This window comes from Pipistrellus hanaki (assembly GCF_964339955.1).
Source record: "Pipistrellus hanaki genome assembly, chromosome: 4".
Taxonomy (NCBI): domain Eukaryota; kingdom Metazoa; phylum Chordata; class Mammalia; order Chiroptera; family Vespertilionidae; genus Pipistrellus; species Pipistrellus hanaki.
The window spans coordinates 77,905,951-77,927,751 of record NC_140506.1 but is presented as its reverse complement, the minus strand read 5'-3'; the positions used below and the strand labels follow the sequence as shown (position 1 = coordinate 77,927,751).

At 42.7% G+C, this 21,801-nt stretch overlaps 1 protein-coding gene and 1 long non-coding RNA gene across 2 annotated transcripts in view; one reads left to right on the top strand and one right to left on the bottom strand.

Moving 5' to 3' along the window:
• Positions 1–11,909, top strand: part of CRCP (CGRP receptor component) — a 30,900-nt gene extending 18,991 nt beyond the window's left edge. Inside the window, exons 5-6 of the mRNA XM_084880752.1 lie at positions 4,736–4,793; positions 10,305–11,909. Coding sequence (XP_084736878.1) covers positions 4,736–4,793; positions 10,305–10,454 — 208 coding nt within the window. The 3' untranslated portion in view covers positions 10,455–11,909. The remainder of the gene's footprint in view (positions 1–4,735; positions 4,794–10,304) is intronic.
• A 1,327-nt stretch (positions 11,910–13,236) lies between these two features.
• On the bottom strand, positions 13,237–19,016 carry LOC311620980. The gene is made up of 2 exons (XR_014794777.1): positions 17,066–19,016; positions 13,237–16,858 (listed from the first exon to the last, which is right to left on the bottom strand). It is a non-coding gene; the product is annotated as an uncharacterized lncRNA (long non-coding RNA).
• Positions 19,017–21,801: the final 2,785 nt, after the last annotated feature.

Below are 21,801 nucleotides of genomic sequence, written 5' to 3'. Positions count from 1 at the left end.
CTACTTTTAATTAAGTGGTTGATTCCTAGATCAGATTAACATGTACATAAGTTATTCATGACTGTCAGAAGCAAAAGCTGCAGGCAGTGTTTTTCTAAAACCAAACACTAGAGGGGACAGTCAGGCTTCTTTCCCTGTGGCTGGGGCCTGGCTCCTCTAGGAGGGAGCCAACCATTGCAGCCCACTGGAATTAATTGGCCTCAGTGCCTGGTGATCCAGGTGGCTGCTTGCCATATACCATTAAGACCAGAACCATCTTTTTTTTATTTTTATTGATTTTTTTACAGAAAGAAAGGGAGAGGAATAGAGAGTTAGAAACATCAATGAGAGAGAAACATCCATCAGCTGCCCTCCTGCACACCTACTACTGGGGATGTCCCCACAACCAAGGTACATGCCTTTGGAATCGAACCTGGGACCCTTCAGTCTGCAGGCCGACGCTCTATCCACTGAGCAAAACTGGTCAGGGCCTGAACCATCTTTTGCTAGCTAGTGAAGTTCAAAGCAGGAATCACATTTATAATAGAAACTGTTGATGTGCTCTTTAATCCTTATAGGGGAACCAGAGGCCTGATGCACAAAATTTGTGCACTGGATGGGGGTGTCCCTCAGCCAGCCTGTACCCTCTCCAATCCGGGACTGTTGGCTCCTAACTGCTCGCCTGCCTGTTGCCCCCAACCTCTTCTGCCTGCCAGCCTGATTACCCCTAACCACTCACCTGCTGGCCTGATTGATGCCTAACTGTTCCCCTGCCAGCGCGATCGCCCCCAACTGCCATCCCCTGCTGGCCTGATTGCCCCCAACTGCTCTCCCCTGCCAGCCTGGTCGCCCCTAACTGCCCTCCCTTGCCAGCCTGTTCGCCCCCAACTGCCCTACCCTCCTGGCCTTATTGCCCACAACTGCCCTCCCCTGCAAGCCTGGTTGCCTTAACTACCCTCCCCTGCTAGTCTGGTCGCCCACAACTAACCTTCCCTGCCGGCCATCTTTGCGAGGGCATGATGGCCAATTTGCATATTACATAGGATAGGATATCTCAATCGAGTTTTTCTCTACCATTATATAGGATAGGATATCTCAATCGAGTTTTTCTCTACCGTTCTTTCATGGAAAGGAGATGAAAGATACTAGCCCTTAACTGGTCCAGATCTAGTAGTGCAAACTGGAGTTTCATTAATTTGGTTAAGTACTTCCATTACTAGAGTCGCTGAGGATATTGTAGGAACTATTCTTTATTTTACATCACAACTTTATTCAGCAAAATGGTAGTATTGAGACTCAACTTGAATTCACTTTGACACTAAGTCCTGTGTCATATTTTCTTTAGCATGTTAATTCTCCAAAGCATTTGGTTATTTAATCATTTTAATTTTTTGCTTAAGGTATTTAATCCTCAAGAGCTACACTCTGGCTTACAGCCCAGGTCTCTTCCTTAGGTCACTCAAAGATGTACAGCTGTGACTACCAGGCATAGAGGAAGGACTTGCCTTTAAGACCCAGCCAGGCAAGCCTGTAAATAACTTTGGGTCCCTAAAAGGGACTCTTCTGTGCACAGATTACTCTTGGGATTTGCCACCATATTTGGAACATGACCTCTGGAGCCAGCACAGCTCAGGGTGGAAGGGTGGTCAGGTTTTCCTAGTACCTGGAAAACCTATGTGGTTACCGTGACTGCTTTCAGAACATGGAATCCTGACTCATGTCTCCCCAGTGTTCAATAGCTGTCTCTCCCTTGAACTTCTGTAAGTTAGTGCTACCCTAGCCTTTTCTTTAATTTATTCTCATACTAGAGGCCCAGTGTATGACATTCAAGCACTGGGGTGGGGGGTGGGGGGTCCCTTAGCCCAGCCTGCACTCTCTCCTTACCGCTCGCCTGTTCACTGCTCCTTACAGCTCGGCTCGCTGCTGCTTAATGCACCACGGAGGCAGGAGAGGCTCTCGCCGGCTTCTGGCTGAGCAGTGCTCCCCCTGTGGGGAGCACACTGACCACCAGGGAGTCAGGGTGCATCGTAGCGACCTGTCGTTCAGTTGTTGGGGATACAAAGATATGAACACAGTGTAATTGCTGTGTAGTGGGGACATAGTAGAGAGATACTGAAGTGTCAGAATTTGAGAATTTGTCTTAGGAAATTACAGTGGGTTTGATGTAAAGGAAGAGTTGGCCAGATGCAGGTAAGTTAATGCTGTCTAAGTAGAAGGATCATGTGCTGAGGCATGGAATCAGGAGGTAGCCTGACACTTTCCTGTGTAGTGTTTGCAGTGTTGTTTAAGGCAGTCCCCCCTTATCCATGGGACATTCGTTTCAAGACTCCTAGTGGATGATTGAAACCATGGAAAGTACCGATCTCTGTATATACTATGCTTTTTCCTCCTCCTCATTCTCCTAAACCGCATTCTCTCCTGGCCCTTTAAATGGAGGTGCTTTATGGTGTTGTCCTTGTTCTTCACTTACCCTGCACTTGGTCTCTGGGCTATGCTATCCACTGTGATGGTTTTAGATAACTCCTTGAGAATAAATCCAGCTCTGGTCTTTTTCTTTCATTTTAGAACAAATTAAGATTAAAATTACACAGTCTGCTTGATAGAATTTGTGTGTGTTTTTTTTCACAGTACCACCAACTTGGCCCTGGCCAGGTAGCTCAGTTGGTTCGAATGTCATCCTGATACTCCAAGGTTGTGGGTTCGAACCCCAGTCAGGGCACGTATCAGAATCAATCAGTGAATGCATAAATAAGTAGAACAATAAATCGATGTTTCTCTTTGCCTTCCTCAAACCAATCAATCAGTCAATCAATAAAATTTCAGTTAAATATTTTCCAAACAGGCTAAAAACCTGACAATAAACTTTAATTCTTCCCTTGCCTTCCCCCAGCCTCACCAAACTTAGGCAGTTGTTAGGTCTGTTAACTGATAGACCTGGGGTGACCAAGAGCATTTCACATGTCCAGACTCTCTTTGCCATTCCTGCTGCTGCTGCTGCTGCCCAAGTTCACCACTTTGTTTTCTCTCACCTGGGAGTATTACAGTGTCTTTGCCTCCACTTTCTCAGGTCTTCCAGAATTGCTTCAATATCAGCTTGAGCATGTTAGTTCTTTCCTTGGTTACTCTCCGTGAGTACGGAGTAACATCCAGCCTCTTGGTAGGCAGGACTCTTAGCAATCTTGTCCCAGAAGACTCTCTGGACCTTGTGTCCCACAACCGCTCTAGGAGCCATTTCCTAAAGCTCCATGAATGTTTGTACTTCTGGGCATTTACTTGTGTGTTCCTGCTTGACTGCCCATTCTGTTTCTCCTTTCTGCCCAGAAAGTCCTGCAGAGTCCAGTGCAAGGGTCTTCTCTGTGAAGTCGTCTTCAAGTTTAGAGTAAATGTTTGGGGGATTACGAGGAATAGAACTGTGCTACAACTCTAATAGCAATGACTATTTATGGAGAAATTACTGTGTGACAGCCACATTATGAGCACTGCGAACACTAAAAGCAAATGATTAAGAACGTGAGCTTTGATGATAAGAGTTATTTATTATCTCAGTATCAGTTAAGTCTGACAGTTAAATGTGCTTCTCTTAATGGAAAGTAAGCAATAAATGATTGTTGCTGCCACCATAAATGGTAAGGTTTTCATCCCTTTTCACTCCTTGTGAGATAGTAGATATATCATTATGCATGTTTTACAAATGATGAAACTGAGGCGTAGGGAGTCTGGGTAACTTGTACTGCTTCCCCAAACACACGACTGTGGGATTTGTGGCTTACTCATCTATTTATTCTATAGTATCTTTAAACTCAGTAAGTATTTATTGAATTTAAGGTTGTATCTGGAGTTCCAGGGTCAGATGATAGAAAAATTTAGAAATTGTTACCTGTACAGAGTGGTAATTTAAGTTGTTCTCTTAAGTCTTGTCGTCTTTGAGAGTCCACACATTTCAACCACACTTCAGCAGTGAGCTACATAGTGCCATGTGACATATGGCAGTGATCCTCAACTGTTACTTAAACCCTTTTTATTTATTTTTTATTTTTACTGATTTTTTACAGAGAGGAAGGGAGAGGAATAGATAGTCAGAAACACCGATGAGAGAGAAATAAAAATCAGCCGCCTCCTGCACATCCCCCACTGGGGATGTGCCCGCAACCAAGGCACGTTCTCTTGACCAGAATCGAACCCGGGACCCCTTAGTCCATAAGCCAACGCTCTATCCACTGAGCCAAACCGGTTTCAGCAAACCTTTTTTAAAATTTGTTTGTATTTGTCTTTTTCCCCAACTGGTTTGTAAACTCTGAGGGCAGAAGATCCGTACTGTGTACTACTATATTAACTCCTGCTCCCTTAAAATCATTGTTTACTAAGATAATAGGTCAAACTTGAATAAGAGTTCATCTTAATCTCAAAAAGGAATTCTCAAGCAGTGACCAACCAATATTATTTTGTTAATCTTTACTTTCTATTATCTGAATTAAGAAGACTTGTTTTACATTTTGCAAATAAAATTTATTAAACTTTCATCTCTAATATTTGTTGCATTTATAACAGTCTAAGTCTTTATGACCTGTAAGATTCTAATACACATTTGTACCCTTGAGTTTCGTTTTACAGTTGAGGAAGTGGAGGGCCATATTCCAAGTTGTTCTCCCACTTGTCTTGCAAACTGTTCTCTAAACAACTTGGTAAAGAATCAAGATCCTTAGGGGTGTGAGAGTTTTCAATGCTTTGTAATTTCTTTTTGTTTATTTTTTGACAGAGCTGAAAAACTTCAGCTGCTGAATCACAGGCCTATGACTGCTGTTGAGATCCAGCTGGTGAGTGAAGGAGGGTAGTGTGTGTGTGTGTGTAATGGGGGTGGGTGGGTTGATTTATGGGTATGAGATGTACTATAGAAAGGGTGATATAAAGGCAGACAACAGCCAAGCCAGGAACTGGCATAACTTGGAAAGACTGTCAGGCCACTACATTTTATGAGTGAAATTTAATCCTACTTAGTATGGGCTTAGGTAAAGTAGAAGACGAAATTTAATTCCCTCTACAGGTTTAGGCCTATGATTTGGTAGCTCTTTTCTCACCTGATGTTCTACGTGATTCTGGCCATTGCTCCCCTGTAGGGTTATTGCCAACCCAGATGTTGCATACAAACATTAGACTCGCCATGACTGCTGGAATACATCTCCCCCACGCCTACCCTTTGACCTGCTCTTCCTGAATTTCTTTTCTTGGCTAATGGAGCATATGTGCACTTTCCCACATGCTCTCTTTCTTACCCTCCTGGCCCAGTCTCCTAAGCTAGAAACCTGGAAGTCATTCTCTTCTTTTATCACACTCCGTCCTCAGGTTCTGTTGCTTCTGTCTCTTATTCTTCCTTTCCCTACTGCACTGAACTACTCTCTGTCATCATATCTCAACTCGGCTCTTGCAGTTATCCTCTCACCATTCTCCCTGTTCCAGTCTGGCTCCTTCAGTCTATCTTCCATAGCATTATATAGTTCATTTTCTAAAACCACAAATTTGATGATCTTATTTCCCTGCATAAAACCATTCAGAGGAGCCTCATCACATGGAAAGTCTAAATTGCAGCCACAGCATAAAGCTTCGGAATTGTGGGAGGCAGCTGGAGTAGAAAGCTGAGGTGGTGTAAGGAGACTGTGAAACAGGTCCAGTGATACAGATGAGTGGTTGCTATATTGACTTGCTGTTTCCTTCAGTAGTACAGAGCAAAGAGCATCATTAAGCTACAAATATTAGGCAGGCTATTCAACTGCCAGAGAGAAACTTTGGCTGGAGAATTAACAAAATGAGAATAAAACTGTTTCCAAAATCAGTTTTAGAAGTATTTAGCACTTTGTCAGATTTCCTTCAGAAAAGTGTGGAAGAAAATGGCCAGTAATACCTATGATCTCTAAAATTGTTTAAAAAACAAAACAGAAATACTCTTTCCTTAAAGAGTCATGGGATATTTAATTTTTGACTAAAACTTATTGTCTTTGTAGTGTTGCTTCTGCCCTTCAGAATGTACTCAAAATTTAGAAAAGTTCCTTCCACAAAGGGTGCCTTTCTGGGTAATTGGCCTTCAGGATCACAAAGGTTCATTTAAAACCTCATTGTTCTTATGCTTTCGACTGTGTATGTTGGAGATTCAACTTGGAAAAGAGAAAAAACAAACAAAACAGCAAGAAACTAATTCCTTTCCCTCTGGGTTAAAGATCACATGTCATGTCTCCTCCAACTTTAATCAGCAACATATGTTATTCATGGCTTCAGAACAGATGGAGAAGAGATGAGGAGGATTAGTGTGACCTCATCCCAGAGCCTGTAGAAAGCTCTATCATCCTTTGTAAAATTAGCTGCTATTAAATACCTATTGTCTGCCAGACGTGGTGCTAAGGCTTTGTAAAGGTCACCTTTAATGCCTCCACCATAATCTTGGCTAGTGAGAGGCTGATTTGAGTTTGTCTCATTCACAAGTCTTACTGTGTTCCCCCAAGCCACGTACTTTTGGATCCCCTCAGACTGTTCTCCTCCTTTCCTTGGTGAAAATTATGTGTGTTGTTTTCCAGTAATTGGACCATTTTATATCCAGAGTTTTCCCAGCTTGGGATTTGGCTGTAAAAGATAGCAAATCATTTACCAAGGCTTGTAGCAGTATCTCTTCTCACCAGAGTGGAATAAGAAGTTGGATTTTCACAGAGAATGGAAACTGCAGAGGACTTGAGACTTTCCTCATTTAAAGCTTACAACCATTTTGAAGTAATCCCAGCATCTAACATTTGTTAGTATTCAGTATTAGGGTCTGAAGCTTCTCTTTTTCAATTGCACCTCAGCCATGATTTGTTGGAATCCTCAGACCTGTCTGAAGAAGAGGAAGCCACCAGCTTCTATGACTCTGCCTCCCCTTTGAGCCCTCTGATCTGAAGATAAGACAGTGAACCCATGACCTCACCGGCCATGGCCCTGAGCAGCACTGCCATCTATGCCTGTTATAATGAGTGACTATAAAATGTCTTTTTTTTTTTTTAATATATTTTATTGATTTTTTACAGAGAGGAAGGGAGAGGGATAGAGAGCTAGAAACATTGATAAGAGAGAAACATCGATCAGTTGCCTCCTGCACTCCCCCTACTGGGGATATGCCCACAACCAAGGTACATGCCCTTGACCAGAATCGAACCTGGGACCTTTCAGTCCGTAGGCTGACGCTCTATCCACTGAGCCAGACCGGTTTCAGCAAAATGTCTTGAATTATGTAGAGTTTTATGGCTTACAAAAGACGATAGTTTTTGTTCTTATTTGGTCCTGACTATACACATTACTTTCTTTCTATTTTTAAATATATTTTATTTATTATTATTTTAAATATATTGATTTTTTCACAGAGAGGAAGGGAGAGAGATAGAGAGCTAGAAACGTCAATGAGAGAGAAACATCGACCAGTTTTTCTGCACACCCCCTACTGGGGATGTGCCCGCAACCAATGTACATGCCCTTGACCGGAATCGAACCTGGGACCCTTCAGTCCACAGGCTGATGCTCTATCCACTGAGCCAAATTGGTTTTGGCTATACACATTACTTTCATTTTATAATAGAGAAAATTGAAATTACAGAGGTTGTGTGAACTGTTCCTGGGTCAACTAGCTAAAAGTGTCAGTGACTATTAGATTTTGAGATGTTTGCGTAAAGTAAGAGGTTAGGCCTGGCAGCTTAAAATGAGAAACAGTTCATCAGCTTAGTTTGACAGCTCCTGGCCATTGATATAATCTTTGTATATGATTAAAGACATGTGTGATGTATGTTGACCCATCTGCAAATACTTTGGATTTTAAAATTTCATTTGCCTTTATATTCTGAATAACTTGAAACCTTTGATTTCAGAATGTTGAGATGGTGCTTTGCACTTCTTTATTTGGGCCTGAGAGTCTTGGGTTGAAAAGAAAACTTCCTGATTATAATTATCCCTGAGGATCATTTGCGAATCAAAGCTGCTTCTGGAAAATTTGGCTAACTGGAAAGCTCATCAGCCCTTTTGCCAAGAACACACCTCCCTGACACCTGATCTTAGTGTTGCATCTACCAAACCCAGAGATTGGGATGCAAGAAGGTGGCCTATTGAGGTTCTCTCTGTTTGGTTTTCTGAAAGGAAAGGCCTCTCAGAGGTCACATAACCAAACTCTTAACCAGTGGACTCTATAGTAGTCTGCTGTACAGCAGAGCATCTCTCAGAGAGGAAATGATAGAACCTCCTCGTAGAAGGCATGGTGTTCCAGAAAGCTGGGATGGAAAGTCAAAAACCTTGCCCCACTTGCTTTGAGACCCAGGTCAAGTTCCACTTACCGGTAAATTTGTCCTGCCTTGATGTGCAGTGCTCTTGAGAAGCTCTGGGGCGGTGATTCTGTGACAGCCCCTCACAATCTGTGGAGCACTGCACAGATACTAGTGGAGACACTCACTCTTTTAACAGTAGTTCAGAACTCCTTCATCCTCTCACCTGAGGCCGGAAATAGTTCACCATCAACTGCATATGCCAGTTATTCATAAACTTGGAGACATTCTTCTCAAATGGAGATCATTTTTTCTCAAGATTAAATCAGATTGGCTATGTCCCTCCTTCCTCTTACTTCATTCTTTGGAGGCAGTCTATGTTAGTCCTTTCATAGACCCCAGTTTTGCATGTCTGATTTTAAAAATGGGCTTGGGGATTGTTTCTTGTTCAGTTAAGAAGTTACAGCTGAAACCGGTTTGGCTCAGTGGATAGAGCGTTGGCTTGCAGACTGAAGGGTCCCGGGTTCGATTCTGGTCAAGGGCATGTACCTTGGTTGCGGGCACATCCCCAGTAGGGAGTGTGCAGGAGGAAGCTGATTGATGTTCTCATTATTGATGTTTCTAACTCTCTCTTCCTCTCTGTAAAAAAAAAAAAATCAATAAAAAATATTTTTTTAAAAATAAGTTACATTTTATTATGCCTTTGAATCATTAGACAATGGACATTTTAAAATATATGTATTTTATTGATTTTGGCCGACGCTCTATCCATTGAGCCAAACCGGTTTCGGCTAGACAATGGACATTTTATTTCACAGTGTGATGGGAATTAATTTCATTGGTTCACTTGGTATCTTCCCCACCCTAGACTACTTGGGGTTATTTTCTAGTTGTGGAAACATTTTTGGACTAAGATGAATGAAGAGACTAATGTTTTGTCAGGAGTTTGCAGAATGATCTTGGATGTGTCACCGGACTTCTTTTGTTTCTATACCGTTATTTGTAAAGTGAGGCAGTGGACTGATTTCAGGATTGTAAATCTAGCTTGCCATCTTCCTTTATTTAAATCTGCCGGATTTCTTTCTAGAATTCCTTTTGGTCTTACTTGCCAGATGTCAGAGATAGGGTGTCAGCTGTGTGCTCAGATTTCCAGGACTGTTGGAAGCCAGGCTTTAAGTAGCCCTGTGAGGAGGCAATGTAGGGTTGCTTTCCGGCGTCACTCATCAGACTCCTGTTCTGCTTTCTCAGGAGGAGACTTAAGGCCCAGTGGTGTGTGTTTGAGTTGGATAGGCCTGGCTTGGATTTCTAGTTCGTCCCTTGCCAGGATTGTTCTGAGGCTTAAAAGAAATAAGGGATGTAAAGTGTAAGGTGCAGCGCCAGGCACATAGCTCCCTAAAGAGCTGTTCTTAGGCAGTGGGGTTAATGAGGATTAGAAAAAAATGTATAAACCATTTGGCACCGTTGGTGAGGCAGTGTGGGATTGTTTTCCAGGGGCACTCATTAGACTCCTGCTGAGTCATCAGATGAGTTGTTGCTAGTTTGTAAGTTACAGATGAACTTGTGAAATATAAAAATATATAAAGCACCATGCACTCCCAGAGGTGATTTTTTTCTTTGCATGTACAACATATTCACATGTGTATATAGGGACAGAACTGTTAGGGTTTTCTTTTTTTTTCCTTTTTTTTTTCTTTTTAAGGTATTTTATTGATTTTTTTACAGAGAGGAAGGGAGAGGGATAGAAAGCCAGAAACATTGATGAGAGAGTAACATCGATCAGCTGCCCTCAACTCAAATACATGCCCTTGACTGGAATCGAACCCGGGACCCTGGAGTCCGCAGGCCGACGATCTATCCACTGAGCCAAACCGGTTTCGGCTTCTTTTTCTTAAAAGAAAACTTCCCCCTCCTGTGGAGCCAAGGTGGAGCGGACCCAGAGACCGGAGGGTGCTCGGGACTGGCCCTGAGCTCTGTGCTAAGAGGCTGGGCTGGGACTGGGAACGACGTGGGTGCCCAGCTAGCAGGCCCATTGTAACCCTGGAGGTTTCCTTCCTTCTGCAGATGGTGGAAGAGAGTGAAGAGCGGCTCACAGAGGAGCAGATCGAAGCGCTCCTCCACACGGTCACAAGCATTCTGCCCGCGGGGCCAGAGGCTGAGCAGAAGAAAACTGCCGGCTGTGACGTGACGATGGAGGAAGAGGACCCGGCGTAGAAGAGCACCCCCGGCCAGGCATCTCAGGAACCTCAGAGGCCAGCGCTGCTTTTCAGACACAGAGCACTATTTGTCTAGTTCTATCCTCTATCCCAGCAGACCTGATTCCATGGTTAGTTGGGTAAATGACAAAAATAATTCTTTCTCAAAAATAAGTGGAAGAGAGAGAGAACTGCATCCGGGAGAAGAAACATGGTGAAGCCAGGCTGACGTCAGCACAGAGAGCTGAAGAAAGGAGGGCCTAGTCAAAGAGGACAAGGACTGGGGAACCCTCTGTGGGAAAACATTTCTTTTGTGGCCTTTGCCACAACTGTGGGCAAGTCCTTTATACGCCGCTAGTACAGTACTGAGTTGCCTTTGATGGGCTGGCCTACTAATTAGCTCCATCTACTTCCTTAGGGACTTCCCAAGTGGGGGCGCAGAGTGCTGCTGGGATGAGAACTTCGTTAGCAGAATCCAGTTAGCTGGCTGATCACTCCTAGAGCAGCTCTAGGCCAAAGTGAGCCGCTGAACTTGGCTCACCTTAGGGGAATCTTTTCCTCGAGAACAGCAGAGATGAGAAAAGAACAGGTCTGCCAAGCCTTCATCGGGTCTAAAGGCCCCTTTCCTCTATGGCATGGGTTTTGTTTACCGGCCCACGATTTGGCCTTAAACGTTTAGGCACAGCTCATTCCAACTGAAAAGCCACTTCAAACTGAATGACTGGCAACAGAAGTCAGTGTAGGTTGCCTTTCTGACTGCCCTGGGCAGGTGCCTCCTTGGAGACCAGGTGAGCTTCATTTGTACAGCAGGCAAATTATTTGCATCTTTAAAAGGGGTACAATTATGCACTCTTTTAAAATAGAATATATAAGAAATAGAGGTTGATTAACGAGAATTTGAATTTATTGACTATTGTAGGATTGTTTCAGTTTTTAAAATATTTTGATAATTATGTGAAGAACTTGTTAATATTCAGGCATTAGAGAGTTTAGTAGCTTCCATATGTGGTTGCTTTTGGTCCTATTGAAAGTAAATCTAATTTCCCACATTTATTCTTTTCCCTATTTGGGGAAGAAAATGCCCATAAACATTACTTTTCCAAATTGGCACTCATTTGTTGTAAGATTACATATTTTCAGTGCTGCTGTTAATTGGATTACTTCTTATTCCCTGTGATTTCTAGGTTTTTATTTTCTCTACCTCCTTCCCTCTCCCAGTTGTAATTATTTCAGTCTTAACCTTATCGTCTAAAGATCAGGGAGATCTGCTTACAGGCAACATTAAATGAACAGGACATTTATTTTTAAATCTTCCTTGAGTATTGGGAATTTTACCATGGGCTGTTTTTATTAGTCAAGGCATACATGTGCTTATGTATTATTTCATCTTAACCATGAGTGTGTTAGATTCTTTTGCTTGATGGATTTAGGGCTTAATCCATTTAATAATAAATTGTTTCCAGGTGACTGCCAACTTGTGTTTTTTTTTTTTTAAATATATATTTTTATTGATTTCAGAGAGGAAGAGAGAATTATTGATTAGCTACCTCCTGCATGCCCCCCCACTGGGGATCGAGCCTGCAACCTAGGCGTGTACCCCTGACCAGAATCAAACCTGGGATCCTTCTGTCCACACATCTATCCACTGAGCCAAACTGGCTAGGGTCAACTTGTGTTATTTTTATAGATCTTGAAGAGTTTGTTTTGCCATGGATAGAAAGAAATCTGACTTGGAGTTTAAAATGTGTGATTAAGAAAACAATTGAATCTACTTAGATTAACTAGTGTGTTGGATTTCAGGAAAGTTTTTAATTTCTACCTTTGGGATCTGAATGTAGCCTCAGTTTCTGATGAAACCACACAGACTCTGGAATACTCACCTTTCATCAGAACCATATTCTGTATAATATTCCTGTCACATTAATAATGAACATTTTAGAAAGAAAAAGTCATAATTTACACAAACATCTGGGAAGGAACTGGGGAGTCTAGGAGAATCACTTTTCATTTTATATTCAATATGATTTCAGTCTTTGACCATGGGACCATTTTATTCTTTAAAAAGGAAGAAGTATGTCCATTTGCATGTAAAAGTTGTTGAATGTGTAGTTGACAGTTAAATCTTGTCCCAAACATGGAGGCGGAAGCCCAGCTCGGTCACTAGGAGAGAAGGCACTCAGGGAAGCTGGTACAGGCCCTGCAGCCTGGCAAGAGCAACATTCTGAAATGTCCTCATTAATTGCAGGCCAGAGAGTGGGTGAGAGAGCAAGGAGGCTAATCACTTAACAGAGCCGAGGGCCAAAGCCAACAAATGTCTGTTCATATTCCTGAATGTATGTTGAGATTTTGAATCAACTTCCAGGCTGCACTTTGTACTTTTATCTAGAGAATAGACAATGCCACCACATCTTGTTTCTGGGCTGTTGCCCACAACCAGTACAAAAGTAGCAAGTACTTCTTTTTAGGGATTGTGCACCTATTTCAGAACTTCTCTGGTTTACCTCCCAATCCCTTTATAGCCATTAGATTCTTCCAAAACAACCTGTCTTTCTTCCCCAAACTTACTGTATAAAGGAGCACTGCCAGCTCCAGGATGGTGGACATGCTTGTCTCCATCTACCCCTGCAGGAACTGGTGCTTTTTCTGGCTAGCATTTGGCTCAGTAAACCCTTTCAGAAAAACTTTCGGCCTCAAAGGTTACTGTTTAACAAGCATATGAAGAAGGTAAGGTTTTTGAGAACTAATGCCAGCCTCTGGCCTAATGACTATATTTTTAGGTCTACCAGCCCTTGTTATTTGACTTTTTTTTTTTTTTAAATATATTTTATTGATTTTGTACAGAGAGGAAGGGAGAGAGACAGAGAGTTAGAAACATGAGAGAGAGTCATCAATCAGCTGCCTCTTGCACACCCCCTACTGGGGATATGCCCGCAACCAAGGTACATGCCCTTGACCGGAATCGAACCCGGGACCCTTTAGTCCCCAAGCCGACGCTCTATCCATTGAGCCAAACCGGTCTCGGCTGTTATTTGACTTTTGTAGGCTCTCAAAAATTGGAAGCAACCAATTGATGTGTTTCTCTCACGTCATTGGTTCCCTCTCTCCCTCTCCTTCCCTTCCACTCATTCTGGAAGTCAATGGAAAAGATATCCTCTGATGAAGATTTAAAAAAAAGGGGTGGTGGTGAGGGGTGTTTGTACTCAGGTACAGAGGGAAGACAGTGTGAAGAGACACATGCAGGACATGGCCATGGACGGCCAAGAAGAGAGACTTGAAAAAAGCTCTCGGAAGGAACCAACTCTGTTGACACCTGTAATTGGTGAATATGAATGATTTTGGACTTCTAGCCTCCAGAACTGTGAGATAATATATTTATGTTGTTCAAGTAAAAAAAGAAAACAATGAAAATCTAAGTATTCTAGAACTGTCATTCACAGTCTGGCCACCTGTAAAATTTCCAACTTTATTAGTCTTGTACAATTCTCCATTCCAGCCAAATGGGTTCCCTCATTCCGTAATCAACAAATTTTTATTCACTGTGTACCATGCAAAGCCAAGGGCTGGGCAGTGGGTATATGACTGTCATCTATTGTCCCTGCTTTCAGAAAGCTTTATATTCTAGGGGGAGAGATGCTAAATGACCGGTTTCATAGTTCATTATTTAATTACAACTACAGTTAGAGTTGGAAATGAAAATTAGCTAAGAAAGTACTAGTCCTATATAATAAAAGGTAATATGCAAATTGACCAAACACTGGATCCACTGGTCACTATGACGTGCACAGACCACCAAGGGGCAGACACTCAAAGCAGGAGCTGCCCCCTAGTGGTCAGTGTGCTCAGCCAGAAGCCCAGAAGCTGGCCTCATGGCTGGGGAGTGCAGTGGTGGTGGCGGGAGCCCCTCCCACCTCTGCACTAAGGATGTCCAAATGACAGAGTAGGCCTGCTCCCCAGGGGTTCCCAGGCTACAAAAGGGTGCACGAATCTCATGCACCAGTCCTCTAGTATATAAATAAAAAACCTGACCTAGTCTGGGAGAATGAATGAGTAGAAGGATGAGGAGAAGTTAGTAAATGAAAGAACATTCCTTGAAGATATTTTTATGTTTTCCTATCTCTGTACTTTTGTGTATACTGTGCCATCTGCTTGTACTTCATGCCTTTTTCAAGTATCCAAATTTTAACTTCTTTCTAGTAATCTTCTGCTGAAGTATTCTCTCCTGACTATAAACTAGACACATTTGTTGGTTTTTAGCTGCCATATATGCATGGACTTACTATATTTTTGCAATCCTCACCTTGCCCTGTTACATAAATTTAGAAGTCACCCTTGACTCCAACCTCCATCTAATCCATTAGCATGTCACATCTCTTTTAGTTCCATGCAGAATTTTTTGAGAAAGCAATGATTAAAGGACTAATCTTAACCTTTTTACCTTTTTTTAAATTGTAAAATAAAACAGATATAAAAACTCCCCACATCAAACATAAATTACAGGAGCTGGATTGTAAAGAGAATTTATGATTCATAGCTTAATGAGTTAAAGGAGAATATCCTTAAAACCACTACTCAGTTCAAGAAATAGAACTACCCAGCAATACCACTTCTGGGTATTCAAAGAAAACCAAATTGGAGCATTATTTACCATAGCCAAGATATGGAAGCAACCTATGTGTTCATTGATAAGCTAATGGATAAATTTTTTAAATATCCTATATAAGCCAAAACCGGTTTGGCTCAGTGGTAGAGTGTCAGTCTGTGGACTGAAAGGTCCCAGGTTTGATTCCGGTCTGGGCGTGTACATTGGTTGTGGGCACATCCCTGGTGGGGGATGTGCAGGAGGCAGCTGGTCGATGTTTCTCTCTCATCGACGTTTCTAGCTCTCTATCTCTCTTCCTTCCTCTCTGTAAAAAATCAATAAAATATATGTTTAAAAAAAAATTCTATATAATAAAAGGGTAATATGCAAATTGACCCTACTGGAGGAACAACCAGAATGACCACTGGACCAATCACTATGAGGCGCTCTGACCACCTCTTGGTTTCTTTCCCCGGCCAGCAGGATCCAATCACCCAATGGTGAATGGGGAACCAGGGGCGGCTGGTGGGGGACATGGGTGGCTCCAGGTCAAGGCCCCTGCCCTGCTGGTCGAACCACACACACAGGGCCACCTGTAGCAGGGGGCGGGGCCAGCCGCAAGCAGCTGGGGAAGATGGTCTTGATTGCAGGCCAGGCCTAGGGACCATACTCGGCACAAGAATTTTGTGCACCAGGCCTCGTAGTACCGTGTTTCCCTGAAAATAAAACATCCTCCGAAAATAAGACCTACTTACAGGTTTCCTACTGAGTGAAATATAAGGCATCCCCCTGAAAATAAGGCCCCCCCAGGCTCTGTCTCAGAATGAAAATTAATTTACCGTAAACTGGTCGCTAGGGCCGCCCCGACTGGCGTCTAGCAACCAGTGAGTGACCTTAGGCAGAGTCCTGGCGTCACTGCTGTGTGGAGGCGGAGCGGAGGTCGGAGTGAGCGGGGTGAGCGCGGGGCAGGAGAGAGGAGGAGACTTTCACAGACGCGTGTAGATAGAAGAACAGGAGGATTAGAGCGGACAGGACGCGGTGAAGGTGGTGAGTGCTGGTCTGTCTCTGGTGACACTACCTGATGCTCGCGGACGCCCTCATGATGACTGAAGGTTCTCAGTCAGTGGCAGACCCTGCTCCAGCCCAGATCCAGGCCCCAGCAATCCCAGTGACAGTCCCCAGAGGGTAAATGTCTGATAAAGGGGTAGGGGGGATGTCTGGTGAAGGTGTTCAGTGGCACAGGGGTGGGGGAGGGGGATCACTTAAAATGACACAAGAGGATCAGAGGGGGCAATCAAAATGACAGGAGGATCAAAAGGGGTTACTAAAATGGTAATCCCCCCTCTGATTCTCCTGTGCCATTTTGATTCCCCCCTCTGATCCCCCCTGTGTCATTTTAAGTGATCCCCCTCCCCCCACCTTGATACATGAGAGATTTGGTCCACTGATTCTGAAAGAAATTGAGTCAGAAGAAATTCACCAGGAAATTCAGGAATTGGATTGTTATGATGATGTTCCAGAAGATGATGACATGATTGTCATTGAATAAATGAGTAAATTCTTGATACTGTAGGATTCACAGTTTGTCTGGTTTGTGTTGACAACTACCGTACTACCGTGCTGTATACAGGTAATAAATTTCCTTTGTTTTCATTTAACAATAAATGTGTACCGTATTCTTCTTCATGGGAAAATAAGACGTCCCCTGAAAATAAGACCTAGTGCATCTTTGGGAGCAAAAATTAATATATGACACTGTCTTATTTTCAGGGAAATAAATAATGGAATATTACTCAGCGATAAAAATGAATGAAATCTTGCCATTTGGGACAATATGGATGGACCTAGTAGGGGTGTCGAACTCAATCAGAGAAGGGGCCAAAATCTAAAATCCAGCCTAAATCGCGGGCCGAATGGTTTACTGAACAGTCATAAACTGACAATGTCATAAACTGACAGCGGAGTACAGTGAGGACAGCGCGGTGCGGGCCACATTGCAAGGCCTGGCGGGCTGGATTTGGCCCGCGGGCCTTGTGTTTGACTCATGTGACCTAGAGGGTATTTTGCTAAATGAAATAAGTCAGAGAAAGACAAATGCTATATGATTTCACTTAGATGTGGAATTTGAATAACAAAACAAATGAATAATCAGAAAAAGACCCATAGATAAAGAGAATCCCCTGATGGTTGCCAAAGGGGAGGAATGGGAGTGGGTGAAAGGGAAAATAATAAATTAGGAAAGAAAAAAAAAATTTTGAGTCACAAATTTATATTTCTAACACTTTAAATAGCTGTAAGATTTTTATTAGATCATCATAGTGTGGAAACTTGTCCACTGGAAATTATTATTGAGTTTTCAGAACTATATATTAATACAGAAATGTAATTAGGTAAGGTCTAGGCTGATTTCATTCTTATTAAGTCCTAGTCCAATGGTAGTTTATTTTAAAAAAAATGAAAGTGTGTAGTTAGCATTTATCATGTCATTCTAATTAATTACAGTGGAACTTTGTTTCTCAAACGTCTCCCATCTCAAACAATTCAGTTCTCAACCTGGCAACCCTTTCATGTATGACCAGTCATGCATCTCTCAGGTGACAAAGGAACGCTGTTAAAATCTCAGGCTATTGTGCTGTGAATATTTTTGTGTGTGTGTGTGGGGGGGTTTTTGCTTTTGTTCCTGATTTTATTTTATTTTTTTATTATTTAAAAAAATATATATTTTATTGATTTTGTACAGAGAGGAAGGGAGAGAGATAGAGAGTTAGAAACATCGATGAGAGAGAGTCATCGATCAGCTGCCTCTTGCACACCCCCTACTGGGGATATGCCCGCAACCAAGGTACATGCCCTTGACTGGAATCGAACCCAGGACCCTTCAGTCCCCAAGCCGACGCTCTATCCATTGAGCCAAATGGGTCTTGGCTTGTTCCTGATTTTAATTGTTACATTTTCATTTTTTACTGTACATTTTCTTTTAAGTTTTCATTAACATTTCATGTCCTATTTGTTTTTAAAGTGTTTGTTTATAGAGTAAACAGTATAATAGACATGTACTTTATATAAGAAAGGTTAAAACGGAATCATTTGGGGGTCTGGCACAGATGATTTCAATTTACATGATTTCTAATGGGAAAAAATGATTCTGTTTTCACATGGCCTTCCGGAATGAATTACGTTTAAGAAACAAGATTTCACTGTATTGTGAAACAGTTTAGAATTTATAGCACAGTATAAGTACTGTTGCTAAAGAAAAAGAAAAAAGAAATAGAACTTTGCCAGCCGCCCCAGAAACTCTCCTTTTGCCCGTTCCCAGATAGAGTCGCATTCCTTACACTTGAAATACCCTCAATTGTGACTTTTATGGTAACCACTTCTTTGGGTTTCGTATGGTTTTATTAAGTGTTCATCCCTTACCACAATAGTGCACATTTCAAGGAGATGGCTCGTAGGCCTTCGGAAAGACAGTTCTGGCATGAAAAACTGGCAAGAAGTCAATTTAACTTTTTTACAGATTTACATCTCAAAAGAGGCAGAAAGCATTTGTAATTTCAAGTTCTTTAAAGGAAAGCCTGGGCAGAAGGAAGGTGGGCGGGGGGACTAATAGTTCTCCAGAGGTGACCAATAAATTTTGTTTGTTTTAAATAGCATTATTAACTCAGACAATAATAGATGAGCTTCACTCTATGTAGTTATTCTTAATGCAGTTCAAATTGTCTACTGGCCAGGAGGAGCCTCTTCAAAGTTGGCTCCTGTGTCCTTTTGACTCTGTAAAGGCTTTGAGCGCTACTTTGCGGTCTGGTATGAGAAGAGGTACAGGCCATCTTGTACCTTTCCTACCCTGAAATCATCCATTTTCCCCAAAAGCCCTGGTTTCAGGATCACATCTGCATTGCTTCTGATGGATCATTGTTTCTAGGCCTTTTCAGTCAACCGAGTTCATATATACAAAGTCATATCTCTCTTGTTTGGGTTATGTTACGTTCTTATTCCTCATTTTGGTTACCTGAAACTTGTTATTTAGTATTTTCAAAAATTCATATTTTTTATTGATTTCAGAGAGAAAGAGAGACACGTCAATAATGAGAGAATCATTGATTGGCTGCTTCCCACATGCCCTTCGCTGGGGATTGAGCCTGCAACCTGGGCATGTACCCTTACTGGAATTGAACCGGTGACCTCTTGACTGGTAGATCCATGCTCAACCACTGAGCCACACTGCTGGGCTGTTTTTTTGTTTTATTTTCATAATAGCTGATATATTAGGTGTGTGGTGGTATCTCTTTGTGGTTTTAATTTGCATCTCCCTAATGATTAATGATTAATAACGAGCATCCTTTCATGTGCCTATTGAGCATTTGTAAATCTTCTTTGGAGAAATGTCTCTTCAGTTACTTTGAATTGCATTGTTTTTGTTGTTTAGTTGCAGAAAGTCAGTTCTTTTTATATTTTGAATATTAAATTCCTTATCAGATATACAGTTTGAAAATATTTTCTCCCATTTATGGGTTGTATTTTCACTCACTAGAGGGTACCCTTTGATTATTTCCCTCCCCCCATTAATTAGCAATTTATAGGAAGATCATAAAAATAATCTTTAAGGTTATATAAATATTCTCTTCCTCATCAAATTTTCACTTACTAGTGTAAGCATTTATTGATGATTCTCAAATCAACAGCTACTATTTTTGAGCACCAACCTTGTTCCAGGTACTGCCTAACATGTACCATTTCTGTGTCTCAGATCAGGAGGCTGAAGCTGAAGAGGTGAAACAATGGCACAAGCAAGCATGGAAATGGGGGTAGACTCCAGGACCGTCTGCTCCAAGCTCACATGCTGCAGGTTGGGAAGCAAGTGCTGGCTGGGAACAGGGACTCCAAGCATCAGGTCTACGGAGCAAGCCTGTTTCTGACGTTCCTCCCTGTGCTTCCCATACACTCCCTGACTTAGAGCAGGTAGGGCAGGCGGACTTCTGGGCTGTGTGCTACAACTCGCTGGGTGTGTTCTGCAGTCGGTAGGCAGTTCCCCAAATAGAGCCATTCAGACTGACCCCCAGTTTGCAGCCTCATGTGTCACTGTATCTACAGTGCCCTGCAGGCATGGCTGGGTTCACACAACCAGAAGCCCCAAGCTGTTCGTTCACAGGACGGGCATGGCAGGTCCTGGGAACCTGGCAGGTTCTGGGTTAAACATCCTCATTCTTCCCTCTTGTGGGGCCTTAGCTGAGAGGACCAGAACATAGGCAGGGTGGGTCCTAGGGCTGGGAGCCAGAGCCCTGAGTCATAGGGAGAACGAAGAGTCAGGGCCAGGGCACGACATGCTGAGCCAGAAAACCTGGGGTAATGCCGCGGTTTGAATGCTGGGAGGAGGGAGAAGTCAACAGATGCAGGCAAGATCACAGGAGGGGACTGAGTCAGAACCGGAGCCAGAACAAGCTCCAGCAGGTCAGGGTCACTCAGGGCTGCTCTAGGAGATCCTTAGTCTCCACGGCTGACAGTGGTCTAAGTCTGGTAGACTGGCCCCGGCTGGGGAGGTACGGAGCCAGGAGTGTGCATAGTTGTGATGCCCTCCTGGATCAGGCTTCAGGATAGACGTCTACCTCTTCAGTTACAATAGAACATCTCTAACGGGCCCCTCAGGCCTAGACCCACTTCTGCTACCTGGGGCGCAGCTCTGTGTGACCTAACAGCTGGAGTCACCCAGCTCCGTGCCTCATCTGCTGTGATTACTCTGTCAGGCCTCCACCCTCTTTGGATGAAAACTGCATTCTTCAAGAGCTTTACTCTCAGAGACTTTCCATATAGTGGCTCTTTTGTCTTTAAACTATCTGGAAATAATTTAAAACTTCTAAAAGTTGCAAAAATAAAAGCAGCACAATATAAAAAATGCTTATTTCCTTCCTGAACCATCTTAAGGTGAGTTAAGTACATCTTGGCCCTTTCTTTACCCTTTAGTACTTCACTGTATAATTACTGCTGGTTTTTCCTCTTCTTTGCAACTAATAAGCAGTGTGGGGAGACCATGCAAATATCATGTTCTTTATCAAAATTGCCTCCTAGATTGAGCATCCACTTATGATTCTTGTCTATGCCAGTCCTTACCATGATGGCTGCAAAATAGTGATTTGCTAACTCCAATAATCCTTCCATGCTTTCCATTCTCCCCTCAGCATTCTGTGAATGAGAGATGTTCTCCCATTTATGTATTGATGGACTCATGGTATGGGCTCATGAATTCAAATTTTTTCCATGGTTTACAATTTAATTCTTAATTATTTTGGCATTCAAATTGCCCCTGATTTGCTAGTGGGAACTCTTTTGACTCTTTTTCTCGTCCTTCTATTATTCCTCCTCGTTTTTTTCTCCTCCTCCTCTTCCTCCTCCTCCTCCTCCTTTTCTTCCTTCCTTCTTCCAGTTCCTCCTCCTCCTCCTCCTCTTCTTATTCTGATTCTGATTCTTCTTATTCTCATTCTCATTTTGTTAATCCTCACCCAAGGACACTCCCCCCCCCCCCCCTTGATATTTAGAGAGTGAAAGGGTGGGGGAGAGACAGAGAGAGAAACATTGATGTGAGAAAGGCAACCATCAATTGGTTGCCTCTCACATGAGCCGGGGATTGAGCCTGCAACCAAGGTATGTGCCCTTGACCAAAATCAAACTCACAACCCTTCAGTCTGCAGGCTGACACTATCCACTGAGCCAAACTGGCCAGGGCATTATTATTATTTTTAGCACTTCCTTACTTTCTGTTATAACGAGGGGATTTCAAGCATATCTTGCACCAGCC